Consider the following 19,888-nt stretch of genomic DNA (forward strand, 5'->3'; position numbering starts at 1 on the left):
AAGACATAGCATGCTGCCATTGTTGTGACTAGAAACACCAATATCTCTCATCAAGAGGACACGCTATCAAGGCATCAACAAAACAACAACACTCCACATTGTTCCCGTGTTTTGGGTACGGTGACACCACGACTAATGTTTTTCTAAAACAAGAGATATTAAAGGGAAAAGGCACTGTGTATATTTTTCGAATTAGTCACTAATCAAATCAGTACACAATTTGCACTAGTTTTAGTGTAAAAAAAAAATCACAACAAATCTAGACTTGGATGGACTTTTTACTATGGAAAGATGGCCATGAGTTACACGTGATATCTTCTATTGCGGTTTTTGTGAGTATAATAAGAGATCATTCACCATATAGCACTTGAAGAACAAGTTGAACAGTATGAGTGGCTTAGGGTATTTGTATTAGCTACTTCAAGAATTTAATGAATGGGACGGACTAGATCTTAGCAATAATCAGCAATACAGAAATGTTATCCTTTTTATGTGATGTAATAGAAGCCCAGCAAGTGTGTGCTTCTACCATGCATGCATGAGGACTCCTGTTCTACTCTGCATTGCTATAGCTGAATGACAGCCAGTTAATAGCCCAGAACCGGCAGAAATTATGAGACCTAAACTTGCTAATTGGCACTTCTCGTGCATAAAGCCTCCTTAATAAACTGCTTAAGTTTTAACAGTTTGCAACTGAAAACAACATTGCTGGTGACTTTATGTTTCCCCAGAACCCAGTACCTGGGTTACAACAGGAAAACTGAATTTGGCTTGTCCAAAGATGCTTTGGCAAATTAAAGCCCTGGACAAGATTACAGAATGCTTTATTCACCTCCACCAAGCTCATGTGATTCAGGAATTAAATTAGAAATTCCCCATTAGTGGAACTCTGCAATATTACTACTGATCTGTAGATGCGGTTGGTTAACTAAGACTGTTAACATTCACTTTCGAGCCCCCCTCACCTCCACCACCAGAAAAAAAAAAACACAAAAAAATATACGGGATGAATTCTTTTATAATTCATTATATCTGCTAAATTGGTGTCCATAATGAGATGGATAGGGCAGCACAGTGGCTCAGTGGTTAGCACAGCAGCCTTGCAGCGCTGGGGTTCTGGGTTCAAATACCACCAAGGACAACGTCTGTATGCTCTCCCCATGTTTGCGTGGGTTTCCTCCAGGTTCTCCGGTTTCCTCCCACACTCCAAAGACATACTATAGGGAATGTAGATTGTGATCCCTAATAGGGACAGTGTCCATAATGTCTGTGAAGCGCTGTGGAATAAGATGGCGCTATATAAGTGAGTAAAATAAATAAAAATAAATAAATCTGGCAGTACTGTCATTTTCGTTGTTCTATTCCCATGGCAGAGCAATAGAAGTGCTGAAAGCAGATCCAAATACAGTCTTAAAGAAATGTTAATTTCAATAAGAAAATAAAGAGCAGACTTCACTGTGTTTTATAGAATTTAAAGAGAAGCAGTCCCCATTTTCCCTTATGATGCAAGCATAGTGCGGTGTACATGTCCTATGGACTGCACTAGTGGCAGTTTATTTATTTTTTGTAGATCCAATGTATACTTTACTCGCAGAAATACCAGACTCTCTACTTCGTGCGGACATCCATGTGTCCCGACCGAAGCATGACCGCTTCATATATTTCTAGGAGACTCTCAAGCTTGGGTCGGGCTTGGGTTGGGAGACCCGTGGCCAGTCCATGCATTGCGGTCTGTGATTGGACTGAGATCCACGCACGTCTGTATGAACCCTAATAGAGCTTTAGAGCCAATCTCATGATAAATAGGTATCCACACTTTTTCTGTGATTGGCTAAACAACAGCACATGAAAGAAAGGACCTTCTCTTCTCCTGATGAAAAACAGAATTGGCGCTGGCAACAGGAATGATTTTGCCTCTGTATCCATTATAAAATATTACATATAACCTCTAGCACTGAGATGATCTGTGTATTCCCTGTCAAAGACAATAATTTGGTGATCGGTCATCCCTAACACTACACTGGAGAACAAGAATGATATCTATGATGAGAAGGCAACACAAAAGTACAAAACATCATGTCACTGCAATGGACACTGCTAATACATGCTATAAATAATGTATTTTTGTGCTTGGGCTTTACACCCACGGCAGCTGCAGTGTACAGGTGAGACAATTTTAGCAGTCCAAGGGTTAATAATCCAGTAGTATACTTTCAATTAGGTGTTACAACATACAGCACTGGCAAAAATTAAGACACAAGTGCAAAATTTTCAGTTTCTCTGATTTTTCTCTTCATAGGTATATTTTTGAGTAAAATGTACATTGTTGTTTTATTCTATAAACTACTGACATGTCTCCGAAATTCAAAGCTAAAAATGTTGTATTTATTTGCAGCAAATGATAAAGCATCAAAATTCTAAAAAAAGAAACAGTGCTTTCAGACCTCAAATTACTCATGTTTTAACTCATGAACAGTTCAGAAATCATTATTTGGTGGACTAACCATGATTTTTAATCACAGCTTTTATGCGTCTTGGCATGCTTTCTACCATTCTTTCCATGCTTTCCAAAAGAAAACTGTTCAGAGGTCTCTTAATTTTTGCCAGAGCTGAAGACGGCAGGGCTGTGGAGTCGGTAAGCCAAACCTCCGACTCCAACTCAGACTCCCTCACACATGGCTCATGTTTAAGTGATAAATTTACTGTAGCACAGATTCATCTCAGCTAAACGTCTAGAACCTTAGATCAGAAATAGGACAGACATTTATAGGACATGTCATAACTTTCCCAAATTCTTATGAAAAAAATATTCCCCACAAACTGCTTTGAACTACTGTACCCAATTTATTCTATATTTTAGGAGTCGATCCATTTTATACCGACTCCACCAAAATGGACACGGACTCCAACTCCACAGCCCTGATAGATGGGACCTCTTGGCAAACAAGCAGTGATCTATCTCATGAGAAAAGATTCAGTATAACCTGGGATTTAATAATTTAAATGTCTGCTCTTACAGGGATGTGTGATCCAGTGGGAGGGGCTATCAGAGACTGACAGCTTTTAGATCAGTGTGCATGCAGAGATAGCAGTCAGTCAGTGATAGGAAAGCCAACTGGACTGAAAATCCCAGAAAGAGCAGAGGATTAAATACAATAAATAATACACAGGTTATCCTGAATCTTTCCTCACAAAACTATATATTAATCTATTCAGCTCGCCCCTCTCTAAAACATGATGCCTGCATTTTCTTGGTGACCGGTTCACTTTAACACAAAAACCTGATTAATCAATGTCATTTTTGATAATGGCTTTCCTTTAAATAGCCCTCCTCTTTTCCTTTATTATTGGATAAAAAAAATACACATATTTGGCATGGTTGCATCTTTAATGGCCCACAGTATAAAAACTAGATTGTCGCTTAGCTCTCCCAGTGATTAATGTATTAAAATAAAAAAAAACAGAATTGATATTTTTTGATCTTGGAGAAAATGGACCCAAAAATTTGTTGTGCAATTTCTAATGAGTACGCCGATACCCCATATGTGGTGAGAAACTACTGTATGGGCGCAGGGCAGGAGGGCTCAGAGAGGAAGGAGCGACATTTTTGAGCGCAGACTTTGATGGAATAGTCTGTGGGCGCCATGTTGCGTTTGATGTGCCTAGACAGTAGAAATCCTCCACAAATAACCCCAGTACAGTGAGAGCTATAATTTTTCCAGATTTCGGCAGGTAGAGTCATGTGAGCGCTTGTTTTTTACAGGACGACGACTATTTTTTATTGGTACCATTTTTGGGCACATAACATTTTTTGATTGCTTTCTATTGTGCCGATCAGAGCAGAAAGGGAGCTTCCTCCCTCTGCATGTCGATCGATATTGACAAGAGCATCAGAGGGGTTAAACACCTGCTATCGGCGTAAGCACAGATCGTGGGCATTTCTGCAGGCTGACATCTATGATTTATAGCGGACGCCCACTGATGATTGTGTCGGCTCTGCAGCATGTACGACGGTTTGCCGGAACGTACCTCCCCCGGCGCTGTACGTATGCAATGGACGTCATCAAAGGGTTGAAAAAACAGACACACGAATGGCATGTGGATGACAATACGGATGAAAAATGGTCAGTTCTTTCTGGATGTAAACTAGATGATTTTGCATAATTTCGTGGCCTAGCAAGAGCAATCAAAGAATACATCAGGCAAATAGTTGAAGGGTATGTGCACACGGTCCGGATTAGCTGCGGTTTTGACGCTGTCGAATTTCTGCCCAATTTCCGCACCGAATATGCAAATTAGGTTAATTGCGTTTTTTTGGTGCATTTTTTTACATGCGGTTTTCCAGCATGCTTTTTTTATGCATGCGTTTTTCATGTCTTCGTGTCAGTTCTTAATAAAGGCTATTAAAATTTGCAGTTTCAGAGAATAGTTTTTTTTTTAAACAAACTTTATTGATCATCATGTAGCATTTTTTCGTGACCTGGCCCAGCCCCCTGCCTGTCCCCATAATGTTCTCCCCATACAGATAAACTTTAACAAAGAGATTGACAACAGAATCCTCAATTTGAAATCAAGCAAAATTTTCCTTATTTTTTAAAATAAGCAAATGATTTAGAAAGAAGTTCAAATAATAGTAAGTTCCAGCAGGGTAACATGTATTTTCATAGAGGACTTCGCGTCTCAAAATATAACTGTCACAAAAAGACATCTTTCATTACTTCTTGTAAATGTTTACAGTACGCTGGATAGTCACTCGCGTCACCACTGAAATTCTAAGTACAGTTTGGTATGAACAGTACCATGACTGAAATACTATAGTGCAGCCAGAACTGATCAAGGTAGAGATTTTCCTCTCAATGATTTGGACAAAATATTTACAATAATTAACTTACATACTACTGGGAAGACCCTTCAGAACAGCGGAGTGTCTGTAAGTGGAGATCATGTTAATACCCGGATCCAGTACATCTACACCACGTTCCAAATTATTATGCAAATTGGATTTAAATGTTCTAAAGATGTACAGTGCATTGTGAAAGTACTTGCCCCCACTGAACTTTTCTACCTTTTGCCACATTTCTGGCTTCAAACAAAGATATAAAATTCTAATTTTTTTGGGAAGAATCAACAAGTGGGACACAATCATGAAGTGGAACAAAATTTATTGGATATTTTAAACTTTTTTAAGAAATTAAAAACTGAAAAGTGGGCCCTCTTGAGTTGATACTTTGTAGCGCCACCTTTTGCTGCGATTACAGCTGCAAGTCGCTTAGGGTATGTCTCTATCAGTTTAGCACATCGAGAGGCTGAAATTCTTGCCCATTCTTCCTTGCAAAACAGCTCAAGCTCATTGAGGTTGGATGGAGGGCGTTTGTGGACAGCAGTTTTCAGCTCTTTCCACAGATTCTCGATTGGATTCAGGTCTGGACTTTGATTTGGCCATTCTAACACCTGGATACGTTTATTTTTGAACCATTCCATTGTAGATTTTGCTTTATGTTGGGGATCATTGTCTTGTTGGAAGATAAATCTCCGTCCCAGTCTCAGGTCTTTTGCAGACTCCAATAGGTTTTCTTCCAGAATGGTCCTGTATTTGGCTCTGTCCATCTTCCCATCAATTTTAACCATCTTCCCTGTCCCTGCTGAAGAAAAGCAGGCCCAAACCATGAAGCTGCCACCACCATGTTTGACAGTGGGGATGGTGTTTTGAGGGTGATGAGCTGTGTTGCTTTTACGCCAAACATATCGTTTTGCATTGTGGCCAAAAAGTTTGATTTTGGTTTCATCTGACTAGAGCACCTTATTCCACATGTTTGGTGTGTCTCCCAGGCGGCTTGTGGCAAACTTCAAACGAGACTTTTTATGAATATCTTTGAGAAATGGCTTTCTTCTTGCCACTCTTGCATAAAGGCCAGATTTGTGCAGTGTACAACTGATTGTTGTCCTATGGACAGACTCTCCCACCTCAGCTGTAGATCTCTGCAGTTCATCCAGAGTGATCATGGGCCTTTTGGCTGCATCTCTGATCAGTCTTCTCCTTGTTCGAGATGAAAATTTAGAGGGACGGCCGGGTCTTGGTAGATTTGCAGTGGTCTGATACTCCTTCCATTTCAATATGATCGCTTGCACAGTGCTCCTTGAGATGTTTAAAACTTGTGAAATCTTTTTGTATCCAAATTTGGCTTGAAACTTCGCCAGAACAGTATCTCGGACCTGCCTGGTGTGTTCCTTGGTCTTCATGATGCTCTCTGCACTTGAAACAGAACCCTGAGACTATCACAGAGCAGGTGCATTTATACGGGGACTTGATTAACACACAGGTTGATTCTATTTATCATTACCAGTCATTTAGGACAACATTGGATCATTCAGAGATCCTCACTGAACTTCTGGAGTGAGTTTGCTGCAGTGAAAGTAAAGGGGCCGAATAATATTGCACGCCCCACTTTTCAGTTTTTAATTTGTTAAAAAAGTTTCAAATATCCAATAAACTCCGTTCTACTTCACGATTGTGTCCCAATTGTTAATTCTTCCCAAAAAAATTAGAATCTTTACGTTTGAAGCCAGAAATGTGGCGAAAGGAAGAAAAGTTCAAGGGGGCCAAATACTTTCACAATGCACTGTAATACGGTATTCATCGGACCATAAGACGCACTTTTTCCCCTCAAATTTGGAAGGAAAATGGGGGTGCGTCTTATGGTCCGAACATTGCTCTACAGGTGGTAGTGGAGCGGGGATCGCAGGGTCCTCCAGCGGCGGCAGAGATGAAATGTGGCTGGAGCTGGGGTCTGTACCTGTGCTGGAGTGGCTGGTGTCGGGCGGTGAAGCAGAGGAGCTGGGCCTGTCACCTGGCTGTGAGCGGCGTCCGGCGCTGAGGCAGAGGAGCACAGGCCCGGCTCCTCTTCCTCACCGGCGGATGCCGCTCACAGCCTGGCACAGGCCCCAGCTCCTCTGCCTCACCGCCACTGCAACTCACAGCTGCTGTAGCACCGGCTTCATGTATCCAGGGTCCGCAGCATTCCTCCACTTCCGCCAGGCCGGTTTCCTGAAGGACCCTGCCTCCTGTGATCCCTGTTCCACCACCCCCCAGGTAAGATACCGTACCTATTCAGACTATAAGATGGACCCTATGTTATAAAAATTTTTTTTTCCTATTTTCCACCCCAAAATGAGGTCACAAAAAATAGTTAATAAATAACATTTCCCACATGTCTACTTTACATCAGCACAATTTTGGAACCAAAATTTTTTTTGTTAGGAAGTTATAAGGGTTAAAAGTTGACCAGCGATTTCTCATTTTTCCAACAAAATTTACAAAAACATTTTTTTAGGGATCACATCACATTTGAAGTGAGTTTGAGGGGCCTCTATGACAGAAAATACCCAATAGTGACACCATTCTAAAAACTGCACCTCTCAAGGTGCTCAAAACCACATTCAAGAAGTTTATTAACCGTTCAGGTGCTTCACAGGAATTTTTGGAACGTGGAAGAAAAAAATGAACATTTAACTTTTTTCTCAAAAATGTTACTTTAGACCCCAATTTTTTTTATTTTCGCAAGGGTAACAGGAAAAAATGGACCCCAAAATTGGGGTGCAATTTTTCCTGAGTGTGCTGATACCCAATATGTGAGGGAAAACCACTGTTTGAGCGCACAGCAGTGTTCGGAAGGGAAGGAGCACCATTTGACTTTTTGAATGTAAAATTAGCTTGAATAATTAGCGGATGTCATTTTGCGTTTGGAGAGCCCCTGATGTGCCTAAACAGTGGAAACCCCCCACAAGTAACACCATTTTGGAAACTATACCCCTCAGGGAATGTATCTAGATGTGTGGTGAGCACCCTGAACTCCCAGGTGCTTCACAGAAGTTTATAATATAGAGACCTGAAAATAAAAAAAAAATAAAAAAATCGAACTTTTTCCACAAAAATTATGTTTTAGCCCAATTTTTTTATTTTCACAACGGAAAGAGGAGAAAATAGACCCCAAAAATATTTGTGCAATTTCTCCTGAGTATGCCAATACCCCATATGTGCGGAAAATACACTGTTTGGGCGCACGCCAGGGTTCAGAATGGAAGGAGCACTGTGACTCTTTGAACACAAAACTGGCTGGAATTGAGAGCGGATGCTGTGTCGTGTTTGAAGAACCCCTGACGCGCCTAAATAGTGGAAGCCCCCCAGAAGTGACCCCATTTTGGAAACTAGACCCCTCAAGGATTTTATCAAGGGGTATAGTGAACATTTTGAACCCAGAGGTACGACACAGAATTTGATAACATTAGGTCATCATACTGAATAAGTTGTCATTAGTCTTGAGCGCAAGTGGTCGCTACTTGAGTTTGCATCGGGTACTCGGGTATTCACCATGTATCGCGGGTGCTCAAGTGACATGCTCGAGTCCTTGCCCCGCATGTTTCATGGTTGTTAGACACCCCAAAAAAAAACATGCGGCGATCGCTTGTGCATGGCAGGCAATCCACGCAACGTTTTTTTGGCAACTAAGCATATGGGGTGGAGACTCGAGCACCTGCGATACTCGATACAAACTCAAGTAGCGAGCCCATGCGCTCAACACTGGTCGCCATATCATCATTTTTTTTTCTTTACTTTTGAAAAAATCCCAACCCTAACCCTGACCCTAGCACAACCCTAAACCCTAGTGTTTTTTTTATGCCTTTCCTCGTGTGGTATAAGTGATTAGACGACTTTATTCTTGGGTCGGTGCGATTACAGCGATGCCAGATTCATATTGGGCTTTTATGATTGACAGCTACATACACTAAAAGACGTTTGTTTTTTTTCCAAAGAATAGTTTTTGAATTGCCATATTTTGAAAGCTATAATTTTTCCATATTCCGTCTGACAGTCATGCAAGGGCTTGTTTTTGGCGGGACAAGTTGATGTTTCTATTGGTTTATTGGTACCATTTTTGGGCATGTGACATTTTTTGATCGCTTTCTATTCCCATTTTTGGGAGGCAGAATGAACAAAAACAAACAATTCAAGAATTTTTTTTTTCCTTTTTATGCAGTTCCATGTGTGGCAAAATTGATAAGGCAGCGTTATTCTTTGGGTCAGTATGTTTACAGCAGTACCACATTTATATTTATGTTTTGGCGCTTTTACACAAACTATTTTATAGAAAAAAATTTTTTTTTGCATCGCTTTAATCTGAGAGCTATAACTTTTGTAATTTTTGGCTGATGGAGCCGTATGGTGGCTTGTTTTTTGCGGGACAAGATGACGTTTTCAGCGTTACCATTTATATTTACATTAGTCTTTTTGATTGCATTTTATTCCATTTTTTGTTTGATGGTATGATAAAGCATCGTTTTTTGCTTCTTTTTTTTACCGTGTTCACTAAAGGGGTTAACTAGTGGGACAGTTTTATAGGTCAGGTCGTTCAGGAAGCGGCGATGCTAAATATGTGCACTTTTATTGGTTTATTTTTTTTTTTCCATAATATTTATTTATAGTTACAGCATACTTTTTTTTTTTTTTTTTTTACTTGTACACTATGTCCCACTATGGTACTTTCACTTTTTGCAGCCTGATCGCTTATATAGCACAGAGATGCAGCAGCATCTCTATGGTATATACAGCCAGTCAGCGCTGCATGCAGAAATTACTTTGGTCGTGCACTGCGCATGATCAAAGTAACTTTTTGCCACCTGGTGACCCGGATGTCATCATGACAACATAGGGTCACCATGACAACATCCGGGACCCGGCACAGACAGCCCGGGACACCGGAGAGGAGTTAAGTATCGGCACTTAACTCCCATTGCTCCCAAAATGCTGTGATCGACTTCGGGGTATGCCAGTCAAACTATTTCTATAGAAGACTACAAATAAATGTGAAGTTTTATACTAATATCAACACTGGAAAAATCATTCCTTTTTTGTTCCATTTGAATACGTCTCGAACCATGCCAGCTTCCTACAGTGCTTCAGACAATGGTGAACTGACTTTATTAATTTCCCCTCTTCCTCCTATATTTACCATTATAATTTATGGAGCACTATGTGGTGCCACAATACTGTATGGAGCACTATGTGGGGCCACTATACTGTATGGAGCACTATGTGGGGGCCACTATACTGTATGGAGCACTATGTGGGGGCCACTATACAGTATGGAGCACTATGTGGGGGCCACTATACTGTATGGAGCACTATGTGGGGGCCACTATAATGTTTGGAACACTATGTGGGGCCACTATACTGTTGGGAGCACTATGTGGGGCTACTATACTGTTGGGAGCACTATGTGGGGCTACTATACTGTTGGGAGCACTATGTGGGGCTACTATACTGTTGGGAGCACTATGTGGAATCATTCTGTATGGAGCATTATATGGGGTCGACCATACTGTATGGAGCACTATGTGGGCCCAATATACTGTATGGAGCACTATGTGGGCCCATTATACTGTATGGAGCACTATGTGGGCCCATTATACTGTATGGAGCACTATGTAAATCTTCAGCAGAAAAAAAAATAACCGCTATAAAGATAGAATGCCCAACACTCTATCCAGATGATGAATGTCTCGTGTCTCTGAGATTATTTTCTCCTAAAGGTAGGAAAATGATTCACACAAGGTCAGAACGTATACAATGAACCGGTTTCTCTGTTTTACTTAGTAAAGTCACACACCCAGTAACATCCAATGTGACATCTCAAACAAGTAAAATCTGCTTTCATCTCACATTGTTGAGCCTTGAACATTGGAGGCAGATCAAAAATAAAGTATAAACGTGCAGTTCCAATATGATCTTTTAAATGCGTAATCTGTCCTTTTATATATTTAAAACTTATGAGTGATCATAAATTTACTTTGTGCTTAAAGAAAACTTTTCACTAGTTTGAGCATGTTAAGCTGGCAAAATCATGGAATAGTGACTGCAGAGCTGAGTAAAACATAGTTTTTATTTTTTAATTTCTCCTCTCCTTTGCGTAGATATTGGTTATAACTTATGATAAATCTAACTGGGTGTTACCAGAGATTAGTATCTATGGGTGTTTAATTCTTCACACAGGGAAAAAATGAACATGTTCTCACAATAGCGTACAGCAGGTTTCTCCTTGTGAGACATGTAATGACTGTAGAGCGAAGTGGGATTACTTAGAAGTCACTGTTTCACATCTTGAATTCTTTCCATCATGCCTATCCAGTAATGTTCCTGTACGTTACAGCTTATTCACCAATGACAGAATGCATGGTTTGGAAGGTGGATTTCGACCTCCATACTTCATTAGAAACTCACTTTGGCAACTCTTTAAAGACTCAATTTTCCAATAAGTTTTCACAATGAAAACATGCTCCTCCAAACTGTATCTGTACATTGTTAACTGTTAAAATTAATTTGGCAGGAATGAATTGCAAGCACCACACAAACTACTGACGCGCAGTAGGGCATACAGCAAGCCTGTCTTGTGGTGGAGACTACCAGTGGGGTGACAAGTCGGTGAGACTTGTAGAGCAGAGATAAGTGTGATTACTAACACATCATCTGCTTACATCTCATTGCAGTCAGTGTGGGGAAGTTGCAATACAGCAGAGAAAAACTGTCTCATGAGCTCTTCTAGAAGCTCTTTTCTCATTGTGCTGTCAGCTCTGCTGTACTGCCCCTCCACCCACACTGACTGCGAGATGAAAGCTGAAGTGTTAGTAAGCACTGCTGTATTCCCAGCAGTTCGTAATTCTAGCTAGTTCTGGAGTGAGATGAGTGAGGAGAGTAGACTGTCATTACACCTTTCATAAAGGAAAAGTCTGTTTTAAGCTATTGTGGGGGTGTGTTCTTTTTTTGCCCTGCATGATGCCTCCTGCTTATGATTGGTCAATGTCTTGCAGCGAAAGAAGTGCACACCCACAGAAAAAAAAATCTCTGGTAACACAGAATTGGGCTTGTCATAAATTCTAACTTAAACTTTACCAGCTAATATTTCCACAGCAAAGATGAGAAAATAATAAATAATTAAGTGTTAAACCAGCTCTGTAGCCAATACTTCTTGATCTAAACAGCTTAACATGCTCAAATTCGTAAAGGTTCGCCTTTAAATCAGGTATTAAAGAGGACCTCTAACCTCCCTGTGGTTGCCTTTTTTATTTAAGATAATAGACAGCCTCACACTAGACGCTCACATAAGAATACCTAATTAAAAAATATACAAACAGTCCCTAAACAACCTCTAAAGCAGGGTTCCCCAACTCCAGTCCTCAAGGCCCACCAACAGGTCATGTTTTCAGGATTTCCTTAGTATTACACAGGTGATAATTGCATCACCTGCACAGGCAATAATTCCATCACCTGTGCAATACTAAGGAAATCCTGAAAACATGACCTGTTGGTGGGCCTTGAGGACTGGAGTTGGGGAACCCTGCTCTAAAGTACTTAACAGTCTCCAGCAGGAGTCAGGTTTAAATTTTCAGATTGTGGGATGCCAGCATTTTAAGTGGCAACTTAAAATTCTCGATGGCAACCAAATGCTATTAGAACACAAGATCTTGCTCTTTTGACTAAAGCAATGCTGACCCACACATCCTGTTTTGTACAGGTAGGCAATGGATATAGGCTGCAGTTGACTGACAATGAATCAATGACTTTCTATAGGAGACTTTGCTAGTTATGCGGGGCAAAGGTGTTTGTAAATGGAGGGAAAGGATGGCAGCTAAGACCACCACTGATTGTAAATGGTCAATACTATGTTATTTATTGTAAAATAGAGGTGTTACTTGTCATTGTAATTCTGTAGTTGAGGATAACAAGACTGCTGAAAAGTCACCTATGCAACATAACAGGAAGTATTAGTATATTATTATACTTAGTGGCCAATGTCGGAATTGTACGATTTCTGATTTTTTTTTTACTTGAAGAGTGCCATGGCAAATTGAACCTTTCCTTAAGGTATTATAGGTTTGTTTTACTTTCAGTGAGAATAAGAGTAAAAGGTGCACAAGCCATGAATACGATTAGATATTTCAATGGATAAAACAATATGTTATCAAATAAATTAAGCTCCAACAATACTCACCTTCTGCCATTCTCCGCAGTTCTGCTTTTCCCATTTCAATTTCATTCTTCAATATTTCATTCTCTCTTTTGATTTTCTGTTCATTGTCACTAAATTTACTTGAATCCAAAACCTTCAAAATAAAAGATGCATATTTTTACTAAAAGGAAAAGAGAAGAATTTAATGGGTAGAAAGGCAAAATGAGCAATTGTAAGTACACAGATCTATATAATATGATGACTGCAATATATTAAGAGGATTTCTTTATGTGTAAGGAAACTCAAAAAGCACAAATGAAGAAATTACTGGAGAGCCATTGTAACTGCAAAACTGCAAAATGTAACATGCAAGATCTTCCCAGATACAGGTGCATCTCATTAAATTAAAATATCATCAAAAAGTTAATTTATTTCAGTTCTTCAATGCAAAAAGTGAAACTCATATACACTGCTCAAAAAAATAAAGGGAACACTCAAATAACACATCCTAGATCTGAATGAACGAAATATTCTCATTGAATATTTTGTTCTGTACAAAGTTGAATGTGCTGACAACAAAATCACACAAAAATCATCAATGGAAATCAAATTTATTAACCAATGGAGGCCTGGATTTGGAGTCACCCCCAAAATTAAAGTGGAAAAACACACTACAGGCTGATCCAACCGGTCATTCTGAAGGATGTTGCAGGCAGCAGATCTCTCTCCACGGAGTCTCCAGACTCTGTCACGTCTGTCACATGTGCTCAGTGTGAACCTGCTTTCATCTGTGAAGAGCACAGGGCGTCAGTGGCGACTTTGCCAATCCTGGTGTTCTGTGGCAAATGCCAAGCGTCCAGCACGGTGTTGGTCTGTGAGCACAACCCCCATTTGTGGACGTCAGGCCCTCATACCAACCTCATGGAGTCGGTTTCTAACCGTTTGTGCAGACACATGCACATTTGTGGCCTGCTGGAGGTCATTTTGCAGAGCTCTGGCAGCGCTCCTCCTGTTCCTCCTTGCACAAAGGCGGAGGTAGCGGTCCTGCTGCTGGGTTGTTGCCCTCCTACGGCCCCCTCCACTTCTCCTGGTGTACTGGTCTCCTGGTAGCGCCTCCAGCCTCTGGACACTACGCTGACAGACACAGCAAACCTTCTTGCCACAGCTCACATTGATGTGCCATCCTGGATGAGCTGCACTATCTGAGCAACTTCTGTTGGTTGTAGAGTCCGTCTCATGCTACCACGAGTGTGAAAGCACAACCAGCATTCAAAAGTGACCAAAACATCAGCCAGAAAGCATTGGTACTGATATGTGGTCTGTGGTCCCCACCTGCAGAACCACTCCTTTATTGAGGGTGTCTTGATAATTGCCAATAATTTCCATCTATTGTCTATTCCATTTGCACAACAGCATGTGAAATTGATTGTCAATCAGTGTTGATTCCTAAGTGGACAGTTTGATTTCACAGAACTTTGATTTACTTGGAGTTATATTCTGTTTAAGTGTTCCCTTTATTTTTTTGAGCAGTGTATTATATAGAGTCATTACAAACAGAGTGATCTGTTTCAAGTGTTTATTTCTGTTAATGTTGATGATTATGGCTTACAGCCAATGAAAACACAAAAGTCATTATCTCAGTAAATTAAAATAATTAACAAAAAACACCTCCAAAGGCTTCGTAAGTGTTTAAAAATTTCCCTTAGTCTGTTTCAGTAGGCTTCACAATCATGGGGAAGACCGCTGACTTGACAAATGTCCAGAAGGCAGTCATTGAAACAATCTACAAGGTCCCAGAGTTCCAATTTTCATTTGGAAATCAAGGTCCCAGAGTCTGGAGGAAGAGTGGAGAGGCACACAATCCAAGCTGCTTGAGGTCTAGTGTGAAGTTTCCACAATCAGTGATGGTTTGGGGAGCCATGTCATCTGCTGGTGTAGGTCCATTGTGTTTTATCAAGACCAAAGTCAGCGCAGCAGTCTACCAGGAAATTTTAGAGCACTTCATGCTTCCCTCTGCCGACAAGCTTTTTGGAGATGGAAATTTCATTCTCCAGCAGGACTTGGCACCTGTCCACACTGCCAAAAGTGTGCTTGATTGGCCATCAAACTTGCCTGACTTATACCCCATAGAGAATCTATAGGGTATTGTCAAGAGGAAGATGAGAGACACCAGACCCAACAATGCAGAAGAGCTGAAGGCTGCTATCAAAGCATCTTGGGCTTCCATAACACCTCAGCAGTGCCACAAACTGATCGCTTACATGCCACGCCGCATTGATGCAGTAATTGATGTGCAATTACTGAACATACACTTCAGCAGGCCAACATTTCGGATTTTAAAAAAAATTTTCAAGCTGTTATAAAGTATTCTAAATTTACTGAAATAATGACTTTTGTGTTTTCATTGGCTGTAAGCCATAATCCTCAACATTAACAGAAATAAACACTTGAAATAGATCACACTGTTTGTAATGACTCTATAGAATATATGAGTTTCACTTTTTGTATTGAATCACTTAAATAAATTAACTTTTTAATGATATTCTAATTTAGAGATGCACCTGTACATCCAACCATGCAAGACATTTTGTCTTTACTGCCTGTCTCTGATGACAACACAATCTTAAACTATTTATCATAAAAGTCATTTTACCTTTTTCAGATGTTCATTGTCCTCCATGTACTTTTTTGCAGCTTCATTGTTTTTTTCCACTTGGGCCTTCAGCGCACCACCGGATTCTGTCTCTGATGCCAACTGCACTATAAGATTAGTTACCCTTCTCAAAACACTGTAAAATAGGTGGAGGATGACAGCATCAGATAACATTCAAGAGCATTTCCTACACCAAAGTTTTGTTCACAGCTGCTAATACTGGAAGACAGTCTGAAACAGTCCCTGGGTTCTCGGCCTATAAAATATATATGTAGAAACAGAATCCCCTGTGTGCAAAAGGGTATTCCCCTTTGTCTTGCCTCTTCTCTGTCGTGGTCATGATTGACCACAGTATAAGAGATAAACACCAGGGATCATAATTTTCTTTGCTCTCCACGGTTAGAGCAGGACTATGAATGGTAGCTGCACTGATCGTGTGGACACAGATTTTCAGTATTCAGAAATAGTATGGCAAAGTGTAGACATTAACTGTTTCAGTTAATTTTCCAATGTACCGGTACTTCCCGCCGAAACCTGTTTTCACCTTCTTGACCAGGCTAAATTTTTCAAATCTGACACTTTGTAGCAATAACTCTTCAACATATCTAAGAAATTCAGAGACTGTTTTATCATGAGATATTGTACTTTTATGTTATTGGTAAATTTAGGTCGATATGATGTGCATTCATTTTTGAAAAGATTGGAAATTTAATTCTAGTATTTTTTCCCAAAATTTTTCATTTTCACAAGGGTGACAGGAGTAAATGGACCTCATAATTTGTTGGGCAATTTCTCCAGAGTACACAGATACTCCATATATGGCCAGAAACTACTGTTTGGGTGCAACCATCATGGAAACTACACCTCTCAAGGAATTCATCTAAGGCCATGTTCACATGATCAGTATTTGGTCAGTATTTTCCATCAGTATTTTTAAGCCAAAACCAGGAGTGGAACAATCAGAGGAAAAGTGTAATAGAAACACGTCACCACTTCTGTATTTATTACCCACACCTGGTTTTGGGTTACAAATACTGATGTATAATACTGATCAAATACTGAACGTGTGAACATGGGGTGTGGTGAGCATTTTTAATCATAAAATTTTAATGAGAAATTACTTCTTTTTTTAACATTAAAATATTGCTTTACCTCAAATTACATCTGGTGAAAAGGAAAAATAAGAGAAAAAAGGCCCAAATACTTGTAACACAGTTTCTCCTGAGTATGCCAATAGCCCATTTGTGGTCTTAACTACTGTTTGGGCACACTACAAATCTCAAAAGGGCACCATATTGAAGTGTAGATTTGCTGAATAGATTGCAGACCCAAGGTCATTAGGCCATAAGTTGCCTGATCATCAGATCCCCTCTGCGAAAATTGATTTGATTTAACAAACTACACCACTTAAAGGATGAATCCAGAGGTGTAGTGAGCATGTTGATACCAATGTTGTTTTAGCCTCAGATTTTTTTATTTTCACAAGGTGTAATAAGTGAAAGTGGCCCAATAATGTGTTACGCAATTTCTCTCAAATGTGGCAATACCCCATATGTGGTTGGAAACTACTCTTTGGAAACATGGCAGGGCTATATGGCTATTTAGGAAGGAGCACAATTTGACTTTTGGAGCTCAGATATTTTACTGGAATAGTATGTGGGTGCCAGAACATCTGACTATTCTGACTCCACATGTATTTTCCACAAATAATCACGCAGTTGGAGTTGCAGAGTGAAAAAAAAGAAATATGCTACCTTAGTTGCCCAGTACATTGAATCCTGTTTTAAGGAGATCAGAAACACCAATGTATGAGCTCAGCAGAGAGCACCGGATAAATGTTAACTGAACCTTATTGCAATTTTTGGGAGACAAAATGAACAAACACACTAGTTAAAAAATTGTTGTTGTTTTTTTTTTTTACACCATTTACTGTGCGATATAAGTGATAAGAGTTTTATTTTTTGGGACATTATTAGTTACACAATTTTTTTAAAACACTTTGTTCACATTTTTATTCCACTTTTTACAGTTTCATGATGAAAAAACAGCATTTTTGCTGTGTTTTTTTTAAGGTGTTCACTGTTGGTATTAAAAATGTGAATAATGTCGATCACGTAGTTCTGGATGCGGAGATACCAAATGCGTGTACTTTGTTTTATTGTAAAAAAAAAAAAAATGTTTTTAGTAGCACTCATTTTTACTGTGATTTTTCTGTTTGTTTTTTTTATATTCTTACATATTTATTTTTTACTTAGTCCCTCTATGGAACTTTCTCTTGTCTGATCAGTGGACTAATAGCCTGCAATACTTATGTACTGCAATATACTAGACCTGTCAGCGTTATAGTGGCAGGAAACCTGTAAAGTCCCCATACACAGACTAATGTGGCCTGAAACTGCAGATATCGACAAGTTTGGTCGACAGTCTAATGTCTATGGGGGTCCTGGACAACTGAAACCGATTGGGCATGTAGATTTCGGACTACTGATTCGCTTTGTTCTCCCGAAGATGAGCCATCGCCAGAAAAGTTTGACAATGGCTTTCTCATAACGAACACAGGAGCCAACAACCAAATGAGCGCTCGTCTATGGGAGAGACGGCCAAGATGGCCGAACGGTCACCCAGACCATTATTCGGCAGACAGCCGTCTAACATATATGGTGGGTTTTAGAGTCTGAAAGAATGAAGACTTGCTTAAAACTGTTCCTATAAGGAAAGAAAGCATGAGTCTAAAAAAGTTCCAGTGGCCAGTGTGAAAACTGCAAGATTAGCAATTTTCAGGGATTGTTTTGTTTTTTGTTTATTTTGTTTTTAAGTACATGTAACACAAAAACCTGATTGAAATAAAGCATATTTTAAACCTTTTAAAGAGTACCTGTCACCAGATCTTATTTTATTCCTGCAGCTCTCCTGAGTATTCAGTTTATCGTTTTGATTTTTTTTCTGTTTGTTTTTAAAGATCTACCATATGGTCCCAGAAGGTCATTTTTATCTAGTATAAAGATGTATGCCTACGCTATTTGGTGCAGAAATTTCTGCACCATTTCTGCATCTCTTGGCAGGAAAAACATTGTGTAAAATAGGAATATTTTTGCCGCATTTTGATGCGTTTTTTACAAGCGTTTTCAATGCATAATTTTCCTCACTCATTGGAATGAGTGAAATCTGCAGCTAAAAAGCTGAAAGAATTGACATGCAGCAGATTTAAATCTACACCAAATCTGTAAGTCAAAAATAAGAATGTGTGCATGAGACTTCAGGATTCTCATTCACTTTGCTGACATCAGTAAAACTGTTAAGGTTTTGTGACAAATCTGCGCATAAAAAAAAAAGCACCAAATCTGCAAGGTGTGCATAGGCCCTTTAAGGTTACATTCCCACAATGCACTTTTGGTGCATTTTTGACGCTGCATATTTTTGCTGTGTCAAAAACATAGCGTCTTACACTTCTAGCATAGTGGATGAAATTTATAGAAATCTCATGCCCTATGTGCTTCTTTTTTACTCAGCGTGTTTCAAATCTGCAGCATGTCAACTTTTCTGTGCGAGTTTTCCCCACAGACTTGCTATTTATATGTGGATTTTCCGCATCTAATGCATGTATCAAAAACGCATGTAATATGCACCTAAGTACCGTATTTTTCGGATTAGAAGACACTTTTTATCCTCCAAATTTGGGAGGAAAATGGGGGTGCGTCTTATAGTCTGAATGTAGCTTACTGGGAGGGGGAGCGGCTGCGGTGGAGCGGGGTCACAGGAGGCAGGGTCACTACTTCAGGAGGCCGGCGGTGGCAGCAGGAGTGGCGCAATGCTGCAGTGTCTGTGTTCTCAGAAGATTGAGGGAAAAAAACAATACACAGAGGAGCAGCAGGAATAAAAGGAAAAGCAAAAACTGGCCACATGACCTGATGTTTTTTGAATTTATATCCCTTTTTTGTTAAGTTTTGATCTTAGTGTAGGGGCTCACAAGACAATGTGGACATTTGACGTGGGTTGCGAGCATGCTTATAGCATATTTTGGCCAAAATATTGACCAATACCTCATTTATTTTACACATCTTTCTATTTAACGTTTTCCCATTTATTTTTTCACCATTATGCAGGATTCAGCCAAGCTCTTTAGTGTTGGATGGGTTAATTGGGTTGTCAGTCCTGCGGGGTGCACTTATATAGTGCTGGCCAGCCCGCCTGATGTATTAGTTTGGGCATCATCAATAGGCTGTAAGCCAGACAC

General features: G+C 39.8%; 1 protein-coding gene across 1 annotated transcript in view; it reads right to left on the reverse strand.

Annotated features, from left to right (window-relative positions):
- BCAP29 (B cell receptor associated protein 29) overlaps positions 1-19,888 on the reverse strand; it is a 126,446-nt gene that overhangs the window by 24,291 nt on the left and 82,267 nt on the right. The window contains exons 5-6 of the mRNA XM_073652216.1: positions 15,655-15,790; positions 13,044-13,155 (exon numbers count right to left, since the gene is read on the reverse strand). Of these exons, the coding sequence (XP_073508317.1) occupies positions 13,044-13,155; positions 15,655-15,790 (248 nt within the window). The remainder of the gene's footprint in view (positions 1-13,043; positions 13,156-15,654; positions 15,791-19,888) is intronic.

The sequence above is a fragment of the Phyllobates terribilis genome, unplaced genomic scaffold (genome assembly GCF_046119375.1).
Source record: "Phyllobates terribilis strain yellow unplaced genomic scaffold, ASM4611937v1 Scaffold_11__3_contigs__length_659146591, whole genome shotgun sequence".
NCBI classification, from domain to species: domain Eukaryota; kingdom Metazoa; phylum Chordata; class Amphibia; order Anura; family Dendrobatidae; genus Phyllobates; species Phyllobates terribilis.